The following is a 22,844-nucleotide window of genomic DNA, read 5'->3' as shown; positions in this document are numbered from 1 at the left end:
ATCAACACCTTGTTCCAACCTCTGATTTATATAAATCCTGATAAAAAGAATGAAATTCATCATTAATTTCTTGCAGTCTATAAGTAATTTTTGTACCTTTTTTTAAACAGTATTTATTGTCCTAGAAACTTGTTCCGTTTTCAGCTGCCAAGCTAAAACCTTATGAGCTCTTTCTCCCAATTCATAATACTGCTATTTAGATTTTCAGCCCTCCTAGTCTGTGCCAAAGCTTTTTTTTTGCCTAGCCCCTCCATACTCCTCCCATCCATGCACCTGTCCAAATTCTTCTTAAATGTTAAAATTTACCACTTCACCTGGGGGTGTAATATTGCACTGTCTTTATTACATGACAATAAATTGAATCATGAAATGGGGGAATTATGTGTGAAAAGTCCTGTAATTTGCTAAATGGTTAGACCAAATTGGGCACGTACCTTGATGAAATGTTGGGCATTTATCTTTGTGATATACTGTTTGACCAGCTGAGTTTCTCCAGCATTGTGTTTTTTACTTCAAGCACAGTATCTGCAGACTTTTGTGTTTTTATTTCCTAGGTAAGAGTTGTAGGGCTGTTGCAGAAACAGGGTGGGTGAAGGCCAGGTCAGGAGGAAGGTTACAGAAGGAGGCTGAGGTCACGAAGACAGGGAGGGCTGCACAACTGGAGAGACGAGTGTAAAAGTAGGGAGTTTTGGAGAGGATTCAGGAAGGGAGCAACTTCCGGGTGCCGAGGCACTGCCGGGTCACGTGCCCTCCTCGGCTGGGGTGTGACGTCAACAATCCGGCCCTGCCGGGTCACGGGCCCTCCTCGGCTGGGGTGTGACGTCAACAATCCGGCCTGCGCGGATCACGGGTCCTCCTCGGCTGGGGTGTGACGTCAACAATCCGTCCTGCGCGGGTCACGTGCCCTCTACGGCTGGGATGTGACGTCAACAATCCGTCCTGCGCGGGTCATGGGCCCTCAAAGCGACACGGGGCCACGGGGCGTCGAGCGCCGCCGGAGACCAAGTCCGTCACCCTGAACGGTAATGGTGAAGGTGCGCGGTCGAGTGCGGTTCGCCATCACCCACTGTAAAATATTTAACCTGAGGGCGTCGGCGGGGCGAGACCCCGAACGACGGCTGGGGAGGGGGGCGACGAATCGGCGCCATCTTGGTGGCCTTGGTGCGCAAGCGCGCGGCCGGTCCGCCCGCGTGGAGGGCCGGCGCCCGGGACACGTGACCGGCATCAGGCGGGCGAAGCACTGACAGAGGCGCCAGGCCATTCAGCCCATCGGTGCTACCTCACTGGGGGGGTAAGACCCCGCGCTTATTGCTGCTGGGCCTGCCCTCAAGGATGGCAGCACTGCCTCCTCAGCCAGATTAAGCTCGAGTGGGGCCTGTATCTTAAATTATCAAAGGGCCCTAAATTTAAAAAAATACACATAAATATTTAAACATAAATCTTTTGCTAGAATAGTAATTAATTTTTTTCCATTTGTAGCTGTTCTACAAGGTCATCGTCACCTTTCTGCTGCGTGCCTTTAAATACTATCCCCACGGCTGTAATGTTGCCTTCTCTGCCTGTCCTTCCGTACAAACTCCCTTCCAGCTGTCTCTACTTGCACGCTAACCCCCCACCCCACAAATCCACTTTCAATCTTCACCCCAAGAGCATTATCAAACCTCTCTGCCATTATACTGGTTCCCCTTGAGTTCAGGACCAACCCATCCCACTTGATCCTGTGTCCCAGTGTCAACCCCACCCCACTGACCAGGGGACCCAGTGTGGTAGCGGCTCATGGGCTCGTCCTTGAAGGTCCAGCCCCTGCCGTAGTCGGCGACCAGCTCGGCGCCCTTACAGGGGAAGAAGAGCGCATTCTCGTAGTCCTACAGCTGCACGTTAGAAGGTGCCCAGGCTGCAGCAGACGCGGCTCTCCAGCATCTTGTCCTGGCTGTGCACATAGCGTAGCGACCTCGAAGCACTCAAGCGCCTTCTGGAATCTGCTAAGGCTGAGGAAGGTGTTGCCCATGCTGAGGCAGACCTGCTCGTTGAACTGCAGGTGCAGCAGGCTTCTCTCGGCACTGAGGCATGTCCTGGATTAGGCCACGAACTTGGATAACTTGCACAGCTTCTCGTGGCCCCGCACCAGGTTGAGGTAGGCCACGGTGACGCGATCCAGGTTGCCCATCTGGTGTGCCACCTCGGACTGGGCCATGGAGAAGTGCAGCATGTCCTCGTTCTTGAATTGATAGCTTGCAAGCATTTAACGCGGGGCCCGTAGCATGTGCTACTTTTGCTATCAGGTTAATCCGCCACTGGCTGCCGTTAGTGCAGACCATGGCAAGCGAGGAGCGGAGATACAATGCTACTGCAGGGTCCAACTGTCCAGTCAAGTGCCACTCAAGCTTCTTATGGCCTGTTAAAGTTGCTGACAGTAGTTTTATCTACAATCTCATGACTGCAGTGTCTGCGCCCAAGATGGAAGGGCCTATGATCGGCAGCAGCCACAAGGGGGTTGCAGATTGGTGCAGGGCATCAGAAAATGAGGAGACCATACCCGTCTGAGAAGGAGAAGCAGAGGAGAGGACCCACGGGGACAGTGACCACGGCAGTCGTCCAAAATGTACAGGGCTGTTGATCAATTGAGTGAAATTGGCTGGCACAGGCTTGTGGGAAGAAAGCCTGCTATCAAGCTGTACATCAAAATTTATAAATAAAAAAATACATGGGCGTGAGGGGACTGAGCACAGGTCAGTAGGGCCAGGCAGAATAATATTTTGGCACAGACTGGAAGGGCCTGTTTCTGTGCTGTAATACTAATACCTTGATGAAGGGCTCAGATGCCTAATTACAGGATATCAGTAAGATTGAAAGAGTGCAGAGAAGATTTACGAGGATGTTGCCGTGTTTTCAGGAGTTGAGTTGCAGGGAAAGAATGAGGGAGACTTGATAGATTATGAGGGGTATAAACAGAGTGGATGCAAATAGGCTTTTAGATTGGGGAGATGGGGGAACATTGGGGTAACTTCCGAGAGTGGTGGGAGTGTAGAATGAGCTGCCATCTGATGTGGTGAATGTGGGCTTGATCTTGTGTTTTAGGAATAAATTGGATAGATACATGGATGGGAGTGGTCTGGAGGGTTTATGGAATGGGAGCAGGTCAGTGAGGGTTTATGGAATGGGAGCAGTCTGTTGGCACAGACTAGAGGGGCTGAATGGCCTGCTTTCTGTGCTGTAGTGTTCTATACATCTCTAACTCCTATGAGCTGAGTTCCTCCAGCATTTCTGTGGCTTGACAACATTCCATTTGCTGTTAAATTTATTGCTTCCATTTTCATTGTTTTCCAGCATTACATTAGGATGGCAAATGTATTAACTCATCTGCATTAACAAAGTTATTTATTTGACAGCTAAGGTATGTGGTAAGTGTTTTATGTCAGCTTCATGTTTTTCTCTGTCATATGTTATTCTTTAGTCATATGTAATTTTTAAAGATTTCTTTTGACATCCAGAGCACTGCGTAAAAACAAGATATTTTCAATTTGACAAAAATATCAAATGAGCTTTTTATGTTCACTCCATCAGGAGAAGTAATAATTCAGGGAGCAAGAAACAATTCAAGTTGCTCAAGAGATCTCATTTTTATGCTGTATTGGCAACGAATAGAAAGTAGAGTCCAATTCAATATTAGTAAAAGATGGGTACACACTGAACATTCACAGAATGATAATCTCTAAACAAATAAATAGATGGCATTTCTGCTGGGGAGCGGAGACGCAGCACTGTTCCACAGGGTCCAACCACCCAGTTCTACATCCGACGACTCCCGACAGTCCTTAAACCGCCTACTAAGGCAGCAGATGTGGTTTTATTTTAAAATTCTGCAACCACGGGGTCTGGGCCCAAGATGGCAATGCAAAAGATCCTACAGCACATTGTTGTGCCCTCAATGTTGTGCAGACCCATATATTCCTTCCAAAAAAAAGGTACTAAACCCTTCCTGCCTTGTAACCCTCTATTTTTCTTCTATCCATGTGCTGTCGAAGAGTCTCTTAAATGCCCGTAATGTTTCCCCCTCCTTCACCATCCACGGCAAGGCATTCCAGGCACCCACAACTCTGTAAAAAAAACTTACCCCTGATGTGTTCCCTAATCTTCCCTCCCTTCACTTTGTACAGATGTCCTCTGGTGTTTGCTATTCCTGCCCAGAAAAAAGGCGCTGGCTGTCCACGTTGTCTATGTCTCTCAATCTTGTAGACCTCTATTAAGTTAAAAATGTACTGGGGTGTAGGTTAATGGGGTGTAAATTGGGCGGCATGGACTCGTGGACCGAAATGGCCTGTTACCATACTGTATGTTTAAATTTTTTTTTAATCCTTCTGTACTATAAAGAGAAAAGTCCCAGCTCTGCTAACCTTGCCTTATAGACTTAGTTTCTAATCCAGGCAACATCCTGGCAAATCTCCTCTGCACCCTCTCCATAACTTCCACATCCTTCCTATAATGAGGTGACCAGAACTGAACACAATACTCTGGTCTCACCAGAGATTTGTAGAATTGCAACATGACCTCTCGATCCTGAACTAATTCATTCATTTAGGTGCCTTGCTGTTCGACGTGGGTGATCATGTCTCTCTATCCGTCATGATCTCTGACCCTCCAAGTTGTTGCCTCCTCTGTTCTCCTTTGGTAAAGGCTCCATCTTTGAAATAAGACTGTAGTCGATGTTGAGTTCCTGATTATACAAGGAAAAAATACTGAAGTGGTTTCCCGTTGCCGTTTTCAGTTGCAGTGTCCATACTGAATGGGCAACCCTGACCATTGATCAGCAGATTCACCTGCCCAGCATTTTTAGTCTTACAACCATAAATTCCAATTTGTAGAACCTGCTTGTAAAAACCATCCATCATCTCCGATCCATGGCTTCATGTGACCTTGTTCAGGAATCTATGTGGATGCTACACCTTGGCCAAGGGTAACCTGTAGGCTATCGGATGGAAGGAGCGCCTTACACCTCCTTTTGCTGAGCTATTAATGAAGCCAAGCATCCCATCTTGTTAACTATCCTATCATCCTGAGTGGTTACCCTTGAGCAGGGGGGTCAAACTCAAATTCACGGAGGGCCAAAATTAAAAACTTGGACTAAGTCGAGGGCCGAACTAAATATTTATTGAAAATTTTCAACAACATCTGCATTTTTCTCTTCTTTCAACATATGTAATGTTAAACTTTTTCTTATTAAAATAAATGTTTAATAATAGTTTTGGATAAACTCTTTCATTGTCATTGTCACTGGCCCATTTCCTTTGGAGCTCTGAAACCGTGCATATGACGAGTCAATGAGGGATGATTAAAGCAGTGGTCTTCAAACTTTTTCTTTCCACCCACAGACCACCTTAAACAATCCCTTACTAATCACAGAGCACCAATGGCACAGGGACGCGAGTGGAAAGAAAAAGGTTGAGAACTGTTGTATTGTGGTAACTCCACATCTGATTAGGTTAATTGTTAGGCAAGTGGTCAGAGAAGGACCCCCCCCCCACCCCAAGAAAGGCTTAAATCACAGGAACAAAATAAGCTTCCGTCTCACTGCTCCCAATCTTACACACAGTCCTGATGTGGGGTCGCAGCTCCACGTTCACCCGAGTTCAGGTGCTGTCTGTGTGAAGTTTGTACGCTCTCCCCTTGTCTTGGACCAACAGGTCGGTCGCCTGACGAAGGCACCCAAACCCCCCGTTGAAACACCGGCGTCCGGGGCGGTGGAGGAATTGGCTGAGAAGAGCGCGTTGCTGCCACCCCCCTCCCATGATTGGAGAGGGATTAAACTGCAATCTCACGGCACCGGGCTCGTCTCCAACAAAAGGAGCGGGAGGCAGGGTCCGCCGCGCACGGAGCGAGGGGGAAGGCATCACCAACGAGATGTTCGGTCCGGCGTTGCCGCTGAAGCGCAGACCCGGCGAGGATGGTCCCCAACTCCAGCCGCGTCTGTGTGTCCGGGAGCCGGGCGGGCTGAGTGCGGCGCTCCAATCCCCGGGATTCGGGACTCTGAGATCCCTCCACACCTCCGGCGTCTTCATTTTCACCTTCAGTGTGCATGCGCTATACTGGCGCGGCGGCCAGCGAGCCAACTATAATATATATTTAATATGATCTTGCGGGCCAAATATAATTATATCGCAGGCCAAATTTGGCCTGCGGGCCAGAGTTTGACATGTGTGCCCTTGAGGAATGTATGGATTTGGACATCAAGGTCCCTCTGTTCATCCACGCTCCTCAGTAACCAACCATTAACCCTGTACTCAGCCTTCTGGTTTGATGATCCAAAATGCATCACCTCACATCTGGATTGAACTCCATCTGCCACTTTTCCACCCAACTCTGCATCTTGCCTATATCCTCTTGTAACCTTCAACAACCTCTCCATTTACAACTCTTCCAATCTTCATAACATCTGCAACTTCATCCACATAATTTATGTCAATGCCACCCAATTTACATCTAATTAGCCTACACCTCCTGTACATAAGAAATTGGAGCAAAAATCGGCCATCCAGCCCATCGAACCTGCTCCGCTATTCAATAAGATCATGGTTGATCTGATCATTTATCGTTTTTTAAATTTTTTACACTGTGAACCATATCAACCAAAATATATACAAACATTTCTCATTAAATATACACAGTGGCATTTTCTCCTTTTTTTCCCCCCTACCCTCCCTCCCCCTCTTTCCCACCCCCTTCCAAAACCAATAAAATTTCAACATATACAATACAATAAAACCATAAAACAATGTCTTCACACAATGAAAGATAAACAAGAAAAATATGTCATCTACTTTTACACACTGAATCAAGTCGTTTTGTCTTCTTATCATTTTCGGGGGTGGAGGTCCGAGGCAAGCCCTCTCTGTTATGTTCCATGTACGGTTCCCAAATTTGTTCAAATAATGTGACTTTATTTTTTTAATTATATGTTATTTTTTCCAATAGAGTACAATTATTCATTTCCATGTACCATTGCTGTATTCTTAGGGTCTCTTCCATTTTCCAAGTTGACATTATACATTTTTTTGCTACTGCTAAGGCTATCATAATGAATCTTTTTTGCGCTTTATCCAATTTGAGGCCTAATTCCTTACTTCTTATATTACTTAGAAGAAATATCTCTGGATTTTTTGGTATGTTATTTTTTGTGATTTTGTTTAATATCTGATTTAGATCTTCCCAAAACTTTTCCACTTTCTCACATGCCCAAGGTTGCATGTAATGTTGTTCCCATTTCCTTCTTACAGCGAAAACATCTGTCTGATAATGTTGGATCCCATTCTTTTAATTTTTGAGGCATGACATATACCCTGTGTAACCAATTATACTGTATCATGCGTAACCTTGTGTTTATTGTATTCTTCATAGTTCCAGAGCACTACTTTTCCCATACTTCATTTTTTATCTTTATGTTTAGATCCTTTTCCCACTTCTGCTTAGGTTTATAGCTTATTTCATCATTTTCCTTCTCTTGCAGCTTAATGTACATGTTCGTTATAAATCTTTTAATTATTATTGTGTCTGTAATCACATATTCAAAGCTGCTTCCTTCAGGTAATCTCAATCTGTTTCCTAATTTATCCTTTAAATAAGCTTTCAGTTGATGATATGCAAACATTGTTCCAAGAGTTATTCCATATTTGTACTTCAACTGTTCAAATGTTAATAAATTATTTCCCAAAAATCAATTTTCTATTCTTTTGATTCCTTTTCTCTTCCATTCTCTAAAGGAAAGGTTATCTATTGTAAAAGGGATTAGTGGGTTTTGTGTCAATAACAATTTTGGTATTTGGTAATTCTTTTTTTTTCCTTTCTAAGTGAATTTTCTTCCATATATTGAGTAAATGATGCAGTACTGGTGAGCTTTTATATTGCACCAGCTTTTCGTCCCACTTATGAAGTATTTGTTCCGGTATTGCGTTACTCATTGGCATCACTACTTTTATTTGCGTTGACCTTGTACCCCGATATTTCTCCATACTCCTTCAATTTCTTATGTAGTTCTTTTATTGATATTTCTGGTTCTGTTAGGTATACTATGATGTCATCTGCAAATAAACTGATTTTATACTCCTTCTCCTTTATTTTTATCCCTTTTATTTTACTTTCTGTTCTTATCAGTTCTGCCAATGGTTCTATTGCTAAGGCGAACATTGAGGGGGATAGTGGACATCCCTGTCTAGTTGACCTACTTAATTTAAATTGGCTCGATTCATATCCATTTACTGTTACCTTTGCCAACAGTCCATTATACAATGCTTTAATCCAATTAATATATTTTTCTCGTAGATCGAACCTCTGTAATACTTTAAATAAATAGATCCATTCTGCTCTGACAAAGGCTTTTTCTGCATCTAAAGCAACAGCCACTGTTGGCATCTTATTTCCTTGAACTGCATGAATTAGATTAATAAGTTTACAGACATTATCTGCTGTTCGTCTTTTCTTAATAAATATAGTTTGATCTTGTTTTATTATTTTTGGTACACAGTCGGCCAGTCTGTTTGCTAATAATTTTGTTGTTATCTTATAATCTGAGTTAAGTAGAGATATTGGTCTAAATGAAGCTGGTGTTAGTGGATCCTTCCCCGTCTTTGGTATTACTGTAATTATTGCTGTCTTACATGAATCTGGCAAGTTTTGTGTTTCTTCTATCTGGTTCATTACTTCCAGGAGAGGAGGAATTAATAACTCTTTAATGTTTTATAGAATTCTATTGGGAATCCATCCTCTCCTGGTGTTTTATTGTTCGGCAGCTTTTTTAATATATCCTGTACTTCCTCTATTTCAAATGGTTTTATCAGTTTGTTCTGTTCCTCTTCTTGCAATTTCAATAGTTCAATTTTCGCTAAAAACTCTTCTATTTTATCATTTTCCCGCTCGTTCTCAGTTTGGTGTAATTGTTCATAAAGTTCCTTAAAGTTTATTAATCTCTGTTGGATTATATGTAATTTGTTTGTCCTTTTTCCTTGATGCCAATACAGTTCTTTTAATTTGCCAGGCTAATATTTTATGTGTTTTTCTCCCAGTTCGTAATACTTTTGCTTTATTTTCATTATGTTCTTCTCCATCTTATATGTTTGTAATGTTTCGTATTTTATTTTTTTTGTCCAAAAATTCTCTCTTTTTCATTATATCATCCCTTTTTACTAGTTCCTTTTCTGTACTTACTATCTCCCTTTCCAACTGCTCTATTTCCTTTTTCATAACTTATTATCTGCCCTCTAATGAAGGCTTTCATTGCATCCCATAATATAAATTTATCTTTCACTGATTCTGTATTTATTTCAAAATATGATTTAATTTGGCGTTCAATAAACTCTCTAAATTCCTGCCTTTTAAGAAGCATGGAGTTTAACCTCCATCTATATGTTCTTGGTGGGATGTCCTCCAGTTCTATTGCTAATAACAGGGGTGAACGATCAGACAGTAGTCCTCAATCTCCCTTGAATATGGGCCGACAACAAAATCATATCAATCCTTGAGTATGTTTTATGCCTACTCGAATAATATGAATATTCCTTCTCTCTTGGGTGTTGTCTCCTCCATATATCCATGTTTCATTTCCTGCATTGATTTAACCATAAATTTGGCTACTTTATTCTTTTTGCTTCTCTTTTGTCCAGTTTTATCCAACATTGGATACAAATTAAGGTTAAAATCTCCTCCTATCAATATATTCCCCTGTGTATCTACAATCTTCAAAAAAATATCCTGCATAAACTTTTGATCCTCCTCATTAGGTGCATATATATTGAGCAAATTCCAGAATTCTGAATATATCTGACACTTTATCATTACATACCTCCCTGCTGGTTCTATTATTTCCTCCTTTATTTTGATTGGTACATTTTTATTAATTAATATAGCTACACCCTAGCTTTTGAATTATATGATGCTGCCGTTACGTGTCCTACCCAGTCTCTCTTTAATTTATTATGTTCCACTTCAGTTAGATGCGTTTCCTACACAAATGCTATATCTATTTTTTTATTTTTTCAGTAAATTTAATGGCCTCTTCCTTTTAATTTGGTTATGTATTCCATTAATATTTATAGTCATATAGTTCAACGAGGCCATCTTGTATCTTGTTTACACCTCATTTACGCTTCCTCACCACCACCATCCCCCTTTTCCCCATTTTCATCTCTCAGTTTTCCCTTATTAAACTCAATGTATGACAACACATTTAAAACATAAAATACTCCAACAATTCCCACACCCAATATTACCTTAACCCCAAGTGCCACTCCCCCCCCCCCCCTCTGAATTGCTCCTTATCCCTTGCTGGGCAACCACAACTCCCCTTTCCATTTGGATTGCGATCGAGTTCGCAAGCGTCAACTGATTTTGCAGTAATGGTTATTCTCTACCCCCCCCAACCCCCCAAGAAAAAACTTTTTTTTACACATATAACAAAGCTCTCCCTTTTTTTTCCCTTACTTCCTTCCTTCCCTTCTCTTTTCCTTTCTTTAGTTCTTTACATATACATTGTTTGTACATCTTTATATATACTTTATCGCTGTTCTTCATTCTTGTTACATCTCTTCATCTCTCCTTCTGTCTTGCAAACGCTCTGCAAATTTTTGTGCTTCCTCCAGATCCGAGAACAGTCTGTTTTGCTCACCGGGGATAAATATTTTAAGCACAGCTAGATGTCTTAACATGAATTTATAACCTTTTTTTCCATAGGATCGATATTGCTGTATCTTTTTGCTTTCCTCTTTTTTAAGAGTTCAAAACTTATGTCTGAGTAAAAAAATATTTTTTGACCATTTTATTCATTCCAATGGTTTATTATCTTCTCTCATTTTATTCTTTACCCGCTCCAGTATATTTTCTCTTGATGTATATCTCAAAAACTTTACTAAAATGGATCTTGGTTTTTGATGTGTCTGTGGTTTCGGAGCTAGTGTTCTGTGTGCCCTTTCTATTTCCATTCCTTCCTGCATTTCTGTCATTCCCAGGACCTTCGGGATCCATTCTTTTATAAATTCCTTCATATCTGTGCATTCTTCATCTTCCTTCAGGCCCACTATTTTTATGTTGTTTCATCTATTATAATTTTCCAACATTTCAATTTTCTGAGCTAACAACTCTTGTGTCTCTTTAATTTTTTTGTCACTTTCTTCCAGTTTTTCTCTTGTCATTTACTTCCATTTCTACAGCTGTTTCTCACTCTTCCACATTCTCTACTCTTTTCCCTATTTCTGTCGTGACTAGTTCTAAACTTTGCATTTTATCTTCTGTTCTTTTCATTTTTCTTTTAATTGCACTAAATTCTAATGACAACCATTCTTTTAATGCTCTCATTTGTTCTTCAAAAAAAGCTTTATCTATATTCTGTCCATCTGTTTTACCTTCTATTTCTTTGTGAAGATCTTCTTCCTCTTCTTCTGTGTCTGTCCCTGTGTTTGTATCATCTTCTCTTCTTTGTTTCTGTATCTCTTCTGATTCTCCTGATGAGTTGCTTGTCTCACTTTGTCAGGCCTCTTCTTGCTGGGCCTCTTGCTGTTGGTGGGCTGCTCATCTGTCGGGCCTCCTGCTGCTGCTCCTCTTGCCGTTCACCCCGTCAACTTTCTTCCTCACCTGGTTCCTCACTCCCTCTCTTGCCGCCTTCCTCATCTTCCAGCTGAGCCCTGGTGTCAGGCGTCCCTCACCTGGTTGCCCGCTCCTCGGATGAGCCCCCCTCCTGTCAGTGTTTCCTTTTACCTTAGATTGCGCACTGCGCACTTTTGTTTGGCTCAGAGAGCCATTTTTGCAGTCCGCAGGGCCGACACCAACCTCGGAGAATGGATGTTCTTCTCCACCACGGCTCCCTGTTCCTTCGTGCAGGGAAGGCCTTCTCCTTTCTTCTCCAGTGTCTTTTCTTCTTTTTCCCCCATTGTTTTTACTTTTTCCTTCTTAGGTGCCATCTTCTTTCTCTTCTCTGCCACTTTATCTTTTATTTCTTATATTTTATATTTGTTGAACTTTGTTTTTTTTTTGACTTTTTGTCTGGAGAAGCTGGTTTTACCCGACCGGCCACGACTCCGTCACATGACACCTCTGTTGATGTGACCATTGACTCAACTCCACCCACCTGCCTTTTCCCCATATCCCTTAATTCAATTTTTATGTATAACTCTATCCAACTGAACTTTAAAGATGTTTAATGAAGTTTTCTCAACTGCTTCCCTGGGCAGAGAATTCCATAGATTCACGACTCTGGGAAGAACAGTTTTTCCTCATCTCCATCTTAAATCTACTCCCCTGAATCTTGAGGCTGTGGCCCCTAGTTCTGGTCTCACCTACCAGTAAAAATAATTTTCCTGCCTCTAAATTATCTATCCCTTTCATAATTTTATATGTTTCTATAAGTCTCCTCTCATTCTTCTGAATTCGAGTGAGTATAATCCCAGATGATTTAGTCTCTCCTCGTAGATTAACCCCCTCATCTCCAGGATCAACCTGGTGGATCTCCTCTGGACTGCCTCCAAGGCCAGTGTATCCTTCCTCAAGTATGGAGACCAGAATTGCATACAGGACTCCAGGTGTGGCCTCACCAGTACCTTATTCTGTTGCTCTTGAATTCAATTCTTCCAATCTGCTGGAACCTGCCCAGAATCCAGAGAATTTTGGTAAATGATTGCCAACACATCGACTCTAATTCCCACTATTTCCCTCAGTACCCTGGGATGCATCCCATCAGGACCAGGGGATTTGTCCGCTTTCAGTCCCATTAGTTTGCTCATCACTCTCTCTTTTGTAACAATTATTTTATCGAGGCCTTCACCTCCCTTTGCATCCCCATCACCACTCTTTGGCATGCTGGACGTGTCTTCCACCGTGAAGACTGACGCACAATATCTGTTCAATGCCTCGGCCTTTTCCTCATTACTCAATATCAATCTCCTTGTCTCATCTTCCAAGTTGACAATATTATATTTTGTGTTAATTTTGCTTCATAATCTTTCTTCCCTTTCCTTATTTCCCGTTTAATTGTCCTTTGTTGCCTTTAAAGTTTTCCCAATCCTTCAGTTTCCCACTACTCTTGGCTACTTTGTACACAAGCTTTTAATGTTCTACTTTCCTTTATTTCCTTAGTTAACCAAGGCTGACCCTTCCCTCTCTTAATGCCCTTATTTTTAACGGGAATATATTTTTGTTGAGCCCAATGAAGAATCTCTTTGAAAGTCTTCCACTGTGATACTATGATCGCTCTTTCCAAGAGGGTCCTTAACTACTAGATCGTTAACTTTACCTATTGCGCAATACTACATCTAAAACAGTATTCTCCCTTGTTGGTTCCTTAACATGTTGCTCAAGAAAGCTATCACGGATGCATTCTATGAAGTCATCCTCCAACCTCCCTCGACCAAGTTGATATTCCCACAAGTTAAAGTCACCCACAACAATTGCTGTTCCGTTCTTACATGCCTCAGCTCTCTCTCTCTCTCTCTCTCTCTCTCTCGGTTAATTGCTGGGCCCCCGTGCTATTGTTATTTGGTGGGCAATGGTCAATTCCCACCAGTGATTTTTTTTTCCCCTTACTATTCTTAATCTCTACCCAGATAGACTTAACATTCTGTTCCTTAGATCTTCTATCATCCCTCACTGTTGCACTGATCTCATCCCAAACGAAGAGTGCCACCCCACCCCCTTTACCTTCCTTCCAATCCTCGCACTGCAGATCCTTTCTCATTTCTTCAAAATTAGCCTTTTCCCAATATTACCTAATATCCTTGAATATTTAATTCCCAATTATGCCCACCTTGCAACCATGTTTCTGTGATGGCCACTAAATCATATATTTCAACTCCAGTCATCCCTTGCCTCTTAGCTGTTCTCACTGAAGCCTGTTGAGCCAAAGCCTTACCACTCTGACTCAGGCCATTCCAACAATGACAGCTCCACAATCCTTCACTTTCGTAATGATTGTCAGCATTTTCTTCCAGTCAGCTTCTAGATGTTGCCTTGCCCCTTTTTAAATTCTAACTGCCGCCGCTTCTCAGATCACCTGACCTCTCTTGCTCCAATCAGCTCCTTCCTCCAATCAAATGTGTTCAGGAAAGTTTTCTAAAGCAATAAATTGAGGTACCAACTGGAGAGAGTGCAGTACTGGATCCCCTATTAGGGAATGAGACAGGACAGGTCACAGAGTATGTGTCAGGGAACATTTTGGGTCCAGTGATCATAATGCCATTAGTTTCAAGTTAATTATGGAGAAGGATAGGGTTGAGATTCTAAATTGGGAAAAGGCTAATTTTGAAGAAATGAGAAAGGATCTGCAGTGCGAGGATTGGGATCATTTGTTTTTGGGCAAGGATGTGCGAGGTACGTGGAGGACCTTCAAAGGTGAAATTTTGATAATACAGAATCAGGATTAAAGTCAAGGTTTTTGAGGGATATTGGAGATCTGGTTCAGAAGAAGAGAGATATGTATAGCAGGTATAGGCCACATGGAGCAAATGATGTCCTTGAAGAGTATAAAAACAACAAGAAAAACCTCAAGAAAGAAATAAGGAACGCTAAAAAAAGACAAAGTTGCTTTGGCAGACAATGTGAAGGAAAATCTTAAGGGTTTCTGCAGATATATTAAGAGCCTAAGGATAGTAAGGGACAAAATTGGTCCCCTTGAAGATCAGAGTGGTCAGCTTTGTATAGAGCTGAAAAGATGGGGAGATCTTAAATAGTTTTTCCTCTCAGACTTCACTCAGGAAACAGGCAGAGTTGTGGGAAGTAAGGAAAACAAGCAGTGAGGTCATGGAACCTACACAGATTAGAGGAGGAAGTGCTTGCTGTCTTAAAGCAAATAAGGATAGATAAATCTCCAGGGCCTGACAAGATATTCCCTCAGACCTTAAGGGAGGCCAGTGTAGAAATTACAGGGGCTCTGGCAGAAATATTTAAAACGTCCTTAGCTACGGGTGTGGTTTTGCAAGGAGAGAGAGTCAAACAGGCTTTCTCTCAGTTTTGGTGTGTGTGTGTGTGTGTGTGTGTGTGTGAGAGAGAGAGAGAGAGAGAGAGAAAAGCAGAGATCACTCTGACTGTGTTTCAGCTAGCAAGAGCAGCTGGAACTGAAACAGGAAAAGCTGGCAAGAAGCCCCAGTGCCTAGTCAGAGCCCTTGTGGTTCATGCAAGAGGAGAGGACTGGCTGTCTAATGTTTCACTTGGATTAAGAAAAACAGAAAGGAACTCTGTGATGACCTGAAATAAAGAGGTTATCATCTGGAGAACCCTGATAGGGCAAGTTTCGTCAGCAAGACACTGAGGTGACTGATGGAAATAAATCATTTGCGGATGTCCTGGAACAACACATCTCTCTCTGAAAACCTACAAGAACCTTACTGAGTGGTAAACATTTACCTTTTGAGCTCCAAAGCCTGGTGAACTTTATACATGTTAAATTCTGTGCACAGTCTAAGAATTGCCTGCAATCAGTGAACTTGGAGGAATGAGGTGAGATTGAACTGTGAACTAAAGAACTTTTCTGACATTACACACACGTGCGCTTAGAATTAGAAGGGGGTTAAGTAAGTTTATAATAGATAAGTTAAAGTTTGATTTTGTTTTCATGGTTAAAGATAATGAAAAGAAACTTTTGTTTAAGTAACCATTTGTCTTGGTGAATATCTACTGCTGCTGGGTTTATGGGTCCTCTGGGCTCGTAACATGACACACATACATATTTACCTAAACCTCAATAATTGTACGTACACATACATATATATATATATATATATATATAATAGATTTCAATTAGATATATATGGACTGTATTACACGTTAGTTGTATATCGTGTATCATTATGCAGCTGGCAATGTAATCGTTTTGTTTTGGCAAACCTAACATCTGGCGTAAATTTTAAAATTTTTATTAAGCCCTTATAGTCACCTCAGACATGTCTGCGATCGGATGTTATTGATTGGGTGCACGTCGAGGTATGGCTCTATTTGTGTACTTGGAAACAGTGTGGCACGTAAAGTTGACATTCAGAATGAGAGAATTATTATGCGTAAGTGAAAACTGTAACGAGCCAGAATAAATGGAAGATGAAGCTTTCTTCTCTTTAATTCCAAATAATAGAAAAGACCTCTGGAAGATGGCCTTCCGTAAATCTGTCGTTCCATATGGGTTCAAGACTCTTGTGGAAACACTCGGCAAAACTGTCCTGTTGAAACAACCTGCAGATATACACCAATTTGCCTCAATCTATTTCAAGGAATTACTCACGTTTAGAGCTGGTGTGTATTCAGTTTGATACTTTATTGAAGGATCACATTTTCACAGATTCCTGTTTTTAAAAATTCTTAACTGTCTGAGAAAAGCCCTTGAGATGTTCAATATTTCATTTTGTTTTTACTAATCAATAAATCTTTTTATCTTTTGTTTTCCAGTTAATCCAACTCTTGATTTAAAAGAACTGGCGAATTTATTCTACCTTAAAAAGGGTAAGAAAGCCAAATTTGCCACATCCAGTAAATTATTTTGTCTAATTTATTTATCAGCTAACAGTTCCAACAAGCATTATTATTCCATTCCTGATGTGAAACAGGATCACTATCTTCGATGACCCTGAATTCAGAAATAGCAAACTAAAACTCATACAGCTGTCTATTCTATGGCAGTAAAACAAGGAAAGCACAACTCTTCATCCCTAAAATGTTTTCCCTTTGATAACTGCAGTCAAACTAAATTTCACATGGAAAGACTTTAGCTTTTATAGAATGAGAAGCCTTTTCACTTCCAAGTCTTTCTGCCTATGGTGGGATTTAATGTTTAACCTGGTGATGATTGATCTGCAATACCCTGTGGCTCCTGAGGAAACAGTTTCAGAATCAGAATTTATTGTTACGAACATGTCACAAAATTCATTGTTTTGCAGCAACATTACAGGTACAGATATTACTATAAATAAATTAGTTCAAAGAATAGAAAGTGAGGTAGCATCTGGTTCAGAAATCTCGTAGTGGAGGGGAAGAAGCTGTTTCTTTGTCACTGGTTGTTTATCTTCAGGCTCCTGTACCTCCTTCCCAATGGTAGCGATGAGAAGAGGGCATGGCCTGGGTGGAGGGGGTCCTTGAGAGAGGCTGCTTTTCTTGAGACACCACCTCTTGCAGATGTCCCTGATGAAGTGAAGACTGATGCCCAGGATGGCGCTGGCCGACCTCACAACTCTCTGTGGCCTCATCCTGTCCTATGTATTGGCAGCTCCATTCCAGACAGTACATACATGGAGATTCTTTTTCCTATGGGCCATCCAGAATGACCACTTATTGCTGGTGCAAAAAGATTTATGCTGTATACATTCTTTTTGCACTACCAATTAGTGGTCATTCTGCCTCGCCCACAGGAAAAGGAATCTCAGGGTTGTATGTAATGCCATGTATGTACTCTGACAATAAATTTGAAATCTGATGCAAACACTCAGAACTCTCTCTACAGTGTAAACCTGTAGAATTTTTCAAGAGCCTTTGGTGACATATCAAATCTCAAAAATAGATTTCATGTGCAAAGACTTTAGCTATTACAGAAAACTAAGATGAATCTAAAATGGTTTACAAATCACCCGATTTTCAATTCATGATGTGTTGAGACTGAGGAGGAAAGCTGTTGGAAGTTTCCAAGCTTTGTAGCTCTATCGATCAACCACATTAGAAAGAGAATTGTGATTAATAGGCTTTAATCACATTAAGACATCAACACGTCTCACATGTTGCTGGCCCGGTTCCAAGGCAGGTACTGAGGGAGGAGTTTGAGTGAAACAGACTTTATGGGAATATCCGAGGGTAGAAGTCACAGGTCCAGGGGAGGGCATTAATAGAGACAGGTTGAGTGTGGTTGCCAGGGCAAAGTCAGACTCATTACTCTCCACCAGAGGATTCATCCATAGCGTGCATCGCCGCCTTGGCAATGTCGCCCTTGATGCATGCGAACACTCATGGGCTTCTGCCAACAGGGGAAAGGTGGTTGATTTCACCAGGGTGGGGGCTTTGTCTACATAATTTGGGACCCAGGGCGAAATACGAAAAGAAGCCCAAGCAACTTTTCAGGGCCTTGAGGATATGGGGCAATCAGGGGTGCATACGATCAGGGTCGAGCACAATGACATCATTCTCCACTACACAGCCGAGGATGACTAGCTACAAAGTACTGATCAAGCACTTCTTTTGGTTATGTTAGGTTGAGGCTTCGGACGTCTGGAGAAATTTCTGCAGGTTTGTGTGGTGATCCTGCTGGTCATGGCCGCATTGTCCAGGGACAATGTCCAGGGAAGGAAATGTGGCCTTTTGCTCGTAGTCATCTGCTATCTGGTCCATCTCCCTCTGGAAGACAGAGACCCCATTGGTGACCCCGAAAGGGACTTGGAGGAAATGGTAGCAGAGGCCATCTGCCTTGAAGGCAGTGTATAGGCTGTCCCTTGGATGGATCAGTAGTTGGTGGTCGGCTGATTTGAGGTCAGTGGTTGAGAGGACCCGGAACTGGACGATCTCGTTCACCATATCGGTGATACGGGGGAGTGTAGGCAACCAGCTGGGTGAAACGGTTTATGGTCTGGCTGTAGTTGATGACCATCTGCTCTTAACAACCATCACCATGGGCTGGTGCTGGGTTCTATGATCCACTCTGCCAGAAGCCGTTTGACTTCTGCTTTGATGAAGGCTCTGTCCCCGGGGCTGTATCACCTGCTCTTGATGGTGACTGGCTTGCAGTCGGGGGTAAGGTTCTCGAACAGGGGCAGCGGAGGGACCCGGAGGGTTGAGAGACCATAGGTCGTGTTCGGGGGTTGAGGGGGAGGTCGGATAGTTTAAGAATTTGCAGTTGCAGACTGTGAAGGGGGCGGGGTGGTGTGTGGGGCCTATCAAACTGCATTTCGACGCTCTTGAGCTAGCACTGGAAGTCCAGTCCCAGTATGACTGGTGTGTAGAGCTGTGGTATGATAAGGAGTTTAAAGTTCCTGTACCCCATGCAGTCAGTATCATGGTGCAGCTGCCGTGGATCTCGGCCAAGTGGGATTTGGATGCCAGGGAAACTTTATATTGTGCCGGGGTTACCGTGAGGGAGTAGCATGGCACTGTGCCCGGGTGAATGAAGCTCTCTGTGCTCCCTGTATCAAATAGGCAGTTCATTACACAACCGTTTACCTCGATGTCCATCATAGCCCTGGCCAGTTGATGGGGCTGTTAATCAAGGCCAACATCTGGCCCCAGTCTGAATGACTGTTGTAGTACTGGTTCGGGGGTGCCCTCCAAAATGGCTGCCCCCATGCTGCACATGCGGTGCTGCTCCTCACTGTCAGAAGTGGTGCCATCTTGGTTTTCCACCCCCATGGTCCTGCTGAGCCATTTCCCGCAACCTGAAGTGACGCTGGAGGTGAAGCTGGAAGTGGCGTGGTCCAAGATGGCAGCAGCTGCCGGCCGCACCTGGCGCTACTGGAGGAGGGTTGGGAACTACATACATAGGAACATAGGGAGTAGGAACAGGAGTAGGCCAAAAATGGCCCATCGAGCCTGCTCCGCCATTCAATGTGATCATGGCTGATCTAATTTATGACCTAATTCCACCTACCTGCCTTCTCCCCATATCCCCTAATTCCTCTATCATGTAAAAATGATGACACACCTTCCCGTAATGTCCCTTATTCAGGCTGGGCAGCTCTTTCAGCTATGTTTTGCATGGTCGGAGAAGTAGCACCGGATGCTCGATAGTGGTGACCTGGGACCCCATGTCCCAAGATGGTAGCGCCTGAGCTCCCTACGTGGCAGCCACATTCCCCAAGGAGAAGACCTCCGTGTCAGCTGCGCTGTCTTGAGTGCTTTAGCCAGGTCAACTATTTCTTGCAGGCTTCGATCGCCCTTTTCCAGGAGTCTCTGTCCTGGCACAGGACACATGCGCATCACGCATCAGTTTTTCTGTGGGCAGCAGCAGAGACCTCTCTCAGCTCCCACAGGACCCACGTGTATTCATCCATGGGCTTGTAGATAACATTCGTTGGGGTCCGATACTGTTCCTGCAGGAGCTCCATTGTGGCCTGATCATCTGAAAAACTCAGTGGCCGACCTGAGCGAAGAGTAGATCTCATTTGTCTTCCTCACACTGGTCATCGTTGCGCCAGGCAGCATTGAGGCCAGGCAGCCATTGGTTGAATTTGACTGAGGCCTCTGGATCTTTAGGGTCAGTGTCCAGTTTACTCACCAGTGTTGTCTTGTCCATGGCCTAAAGGTGATGAAATTGAGGAGGCATCGATTAACCACTTTAAAAAGAGAGTTGTGATTAGTAGGCTTTAATCACCTTAAGGCACACATGTCAAACTCTGGCCCGCGGGCCATATTTGGCCCGCGATATAATTATATTTGGCCCGCAAGATCATTTCAAAAATGTATTAGAGGTGGCCCGCCCTGCAGCGAGATCCGATGCTGTTTTTGGTAATGTCACCCCCACCATCCTCCCCCTTCATTGCACATCCTTCCCCATTGTAACACGAGAAATTGTAACACGAGAAGTCTGTCGATGTCATCAGCCGGCAAGCCGGTTGGAAGGCTCCCCGCACAACCAGTCACTTCTCCCACCTGTCGAGTGGTCTGGCGGATTGGCGAGCGCCTGTGATTTCCTGTCGGCGTGACGGGCATGGCAGGCTGCGCACGGCCCCCGGGCAGCGCGAGCCCCGCGCGACTGGCACCGGATGGCCCTTCCACAGCGCGAGCGCACTTCTCCCAGTCGCCACGGCCTTCAGCGCTTGCACCCGCGCGGACCCCAGGGACGGCTGGTTCGGCCCTGCACGTGAAGAGAGAGATGGTGGCTGTCCGCAAAGACTGATCGGCAGCGCGCTGGGCCTGAGTGGGTGGGTAAGCAGGGGTGGGCAGAGGGTGTAGGTGAGGAGTAATGGGCAGGGGAAGTTATGGTGGTGCGAGGGGCAGTTAGAGGGAGGGATGAGTAGAAGGAGGGGTGGGTAGGGAAGAGGTAAAAGGGGAGGGGCAGGGCGAGTAGGGGAGGGGTGATTAGAGGGTGAGAGACGGGTAGAGGGAGGAACAGGTTGAGGGGAGAGGCAGTAGAGGGGCGTGTATAGGATGGGGTGGGTAGAGGCAGAGCGAGTGGAGTGAGGGGTGAGTAGAGGATGGGTAAAGGACTGGTCAGGTAGAGGGATGGTGGGTCGAGGGTGAACAGAGGCCTAGAGCCTGAGGAGTGAGCAGGAAATGCTGAGTCCTGATGCAGGCCAAAATGGACACAGCCTGTGAATGCTGACGACATCTCCACAGGGACCAAATAGGTTTCCCTCAGGTCAAGCAAAGGGTGAACTTGAGCTACCTACTCCTGACCTGTAACATCCTTCTAAAGTTATATCCTAAAGTTTAACATTACATATGTTGAAAGAAGAGAAAACATGCAGATGTTGTTGAAAATTTTCAATAAATATTTAGTTCGGCCCTCGACTTAGTCCAAGTTTTTAATTTTGGCCCTCCGTGAATTTGAGTTTGACCCCCCTGCCTTAAGGTATCAGCACATCTGACATGTTGCTGGCCCAGTTCCAAGGCAGGTACTGAGGGAGGAGTTTGGGCGTAACAGCCTTTTTGGGGATTTTGGGGGGGAGGAGTCACAGGTTTAGGGGGGAGGAGTCACAGGTTTAGGGGGTGGGCCAGCTCACACAGTACGGACATACAAACAGTCGAGGAGGTTATTAAAAAGGTTGATAAGGGGAAGGCAGTGAATGTTATCCATTTGGACTTTAGAAAGGCTTTTGATATGGTTCCCCATAAGAGGTTAGTAAGGAAGGTGGAAGCATTGGGTATTAATGATAAAGTAGTGAAATGGATTCAGCAATGTTTGGAGGGGAGATGCCAGAGAGTAGTGGTGGAAAATTGTTTGTCGAGTTGAAGGCCGGTGATGAGTGGAGTGCCTCAGGGATCGGTCCTGGGTTCACTGCTCCTTGTCAAATATATTAACAATCTAGATGATAGGGAGGCAAATTGGATTAGTAAATTTGCAGGCGATACAAAGATTGGTGGTGTGGACAGGGAGAAAGATTTTCAAAACTTACAGGGTGATATAGGACCATTAGAAGAGTGGGCTGAAAGATGGCAGATGGAGTTTAATACTGATAAATGTGAGGTGCTACATTTTGGTAGGAATAATCAAAATACGTCATACACGTTAGATGGTGGACATTTGAGGAGTGCAGTGGAACAAAGGGATTTAGGAATCATGGTACATAATTCTCTGAAAGTTGAATCACATGTGGAGAGGATGGTGAAGAAGGCATTTAGTAACTTGGCTTTCATAAATCAGAATTTAGAACACAGGAGTTGGGATGTAATGTTGAAATTGTAAAAGGCATTGTGTGCATATTTGGAATATTGTGTGCAGTTTTGGTCGCCGAATTACAGGAAGGATATAAACAGTATAATAAACAGCATAGAGAGAGTGCAGAGGAGGTTTGCAAGAATGTTGCCGGGGTTTCAAGGTTTGAGTTACAGGGAAAGGTTGAATAGGCTGGGACTTTATTCCCTGGAGCTTAGAAGGTTGACAGGTGATTTGATAGAGGTATTCAAAATGATAAGGGGGACAGATAGAGTCAATGTGGACAGGCTTTTCCCACTGAGAGTGGGAGAGATTCAAACAAGAGGGCATGGATTGAGAGTAAAAGGAGAAAAGTTTAAGGGAAATATAAGGGGAAATTTCTTCACACAGAGGGTGGTGGGGCTATGGAATGAACTTCCGGCAGTGGTGGTAGAAGCGAAGGATAGATAGGTATATGGGTGGGTGAGGTGTGGAGGTTTATGGGCCAAATGCGGTTCAGTGGGACTAGGTGGGAGAAGATGTTTGGCTGATTCTGTGCTGT

The 22,844-nt window shown here is 43.7% G+C and overlaps 1 protein-coding gene and 1 long non-coding RNA gene across 5 annotated transcripts in view; one reads left to right on the top strand and one right to left on the bottom strand.

The window, feature by feature from the left end:
* LOC138755864 (uncharacterized) overlaps positions 1-1,341 on the bottom strand; it is a 55,262-nt gene extending 53,921 nt beyond the window's left edge. Inside the window, exon 1 of the long non-coding RNA XR_011352597.1 lies at positions 435-1,341. This is a non-coding gene — a long non-coding RNA (uncharacterized lncRNA). The remainder of the gene's footprint in view (positions 1-434) is intronic.
* LOC138755862 (uncharacterized) overlaps positions 416-22,844 on the top strand; it is a 35,762-nt gene continuing 13,333 nt past the window's right edge. The window contains exons 1-4 of one of the 4 annotated variants that reach the window (XM_069922603.1): positions 416-554; positions 3,328-3,394; positions 16,094-16,251; positions 16,405-16,458. In XM_069922603.1, the coding sequence (XP_069778704.1) occupies positions 16,110-16,251; positions 16,405-16,458 (196 nt within the window). In that variant the 5' untranslated portion in view covers positions 416-554; positions 3,328-3,394; positions 16,094-16,109. Of the gene's footprint in view, positions 1,035-3,327; positions 3,395-16,093; positions 16,252-16,404; positions 16,459-22,844 lie in introns of all 4 variants that reach the window. The other 3 variants (XM_069922601.1, XM_069922600.1, XM_069922602.1) reach the window with 3 other exon arrangements.

This window comes from Narcine bancroftii, chromosome 2, assembly GCF_036971445.1.
Source record: "Narcine bancroftii isolate sNarBan1 chromosome 2, sNarBan1.hap1, whole genome shotgun sequence".
NCBI lineage: Eukaryota > Metazoa > Chordata > Chondrichthyes > Torpediniformes > Narcinidae > Narcine > Narcine bancroftii.
The sequence above is the reverse complement of the archived record's forward strand: the minus strand, read 5'-3'. Positions and strand labels throughout refer to the sequence as shown.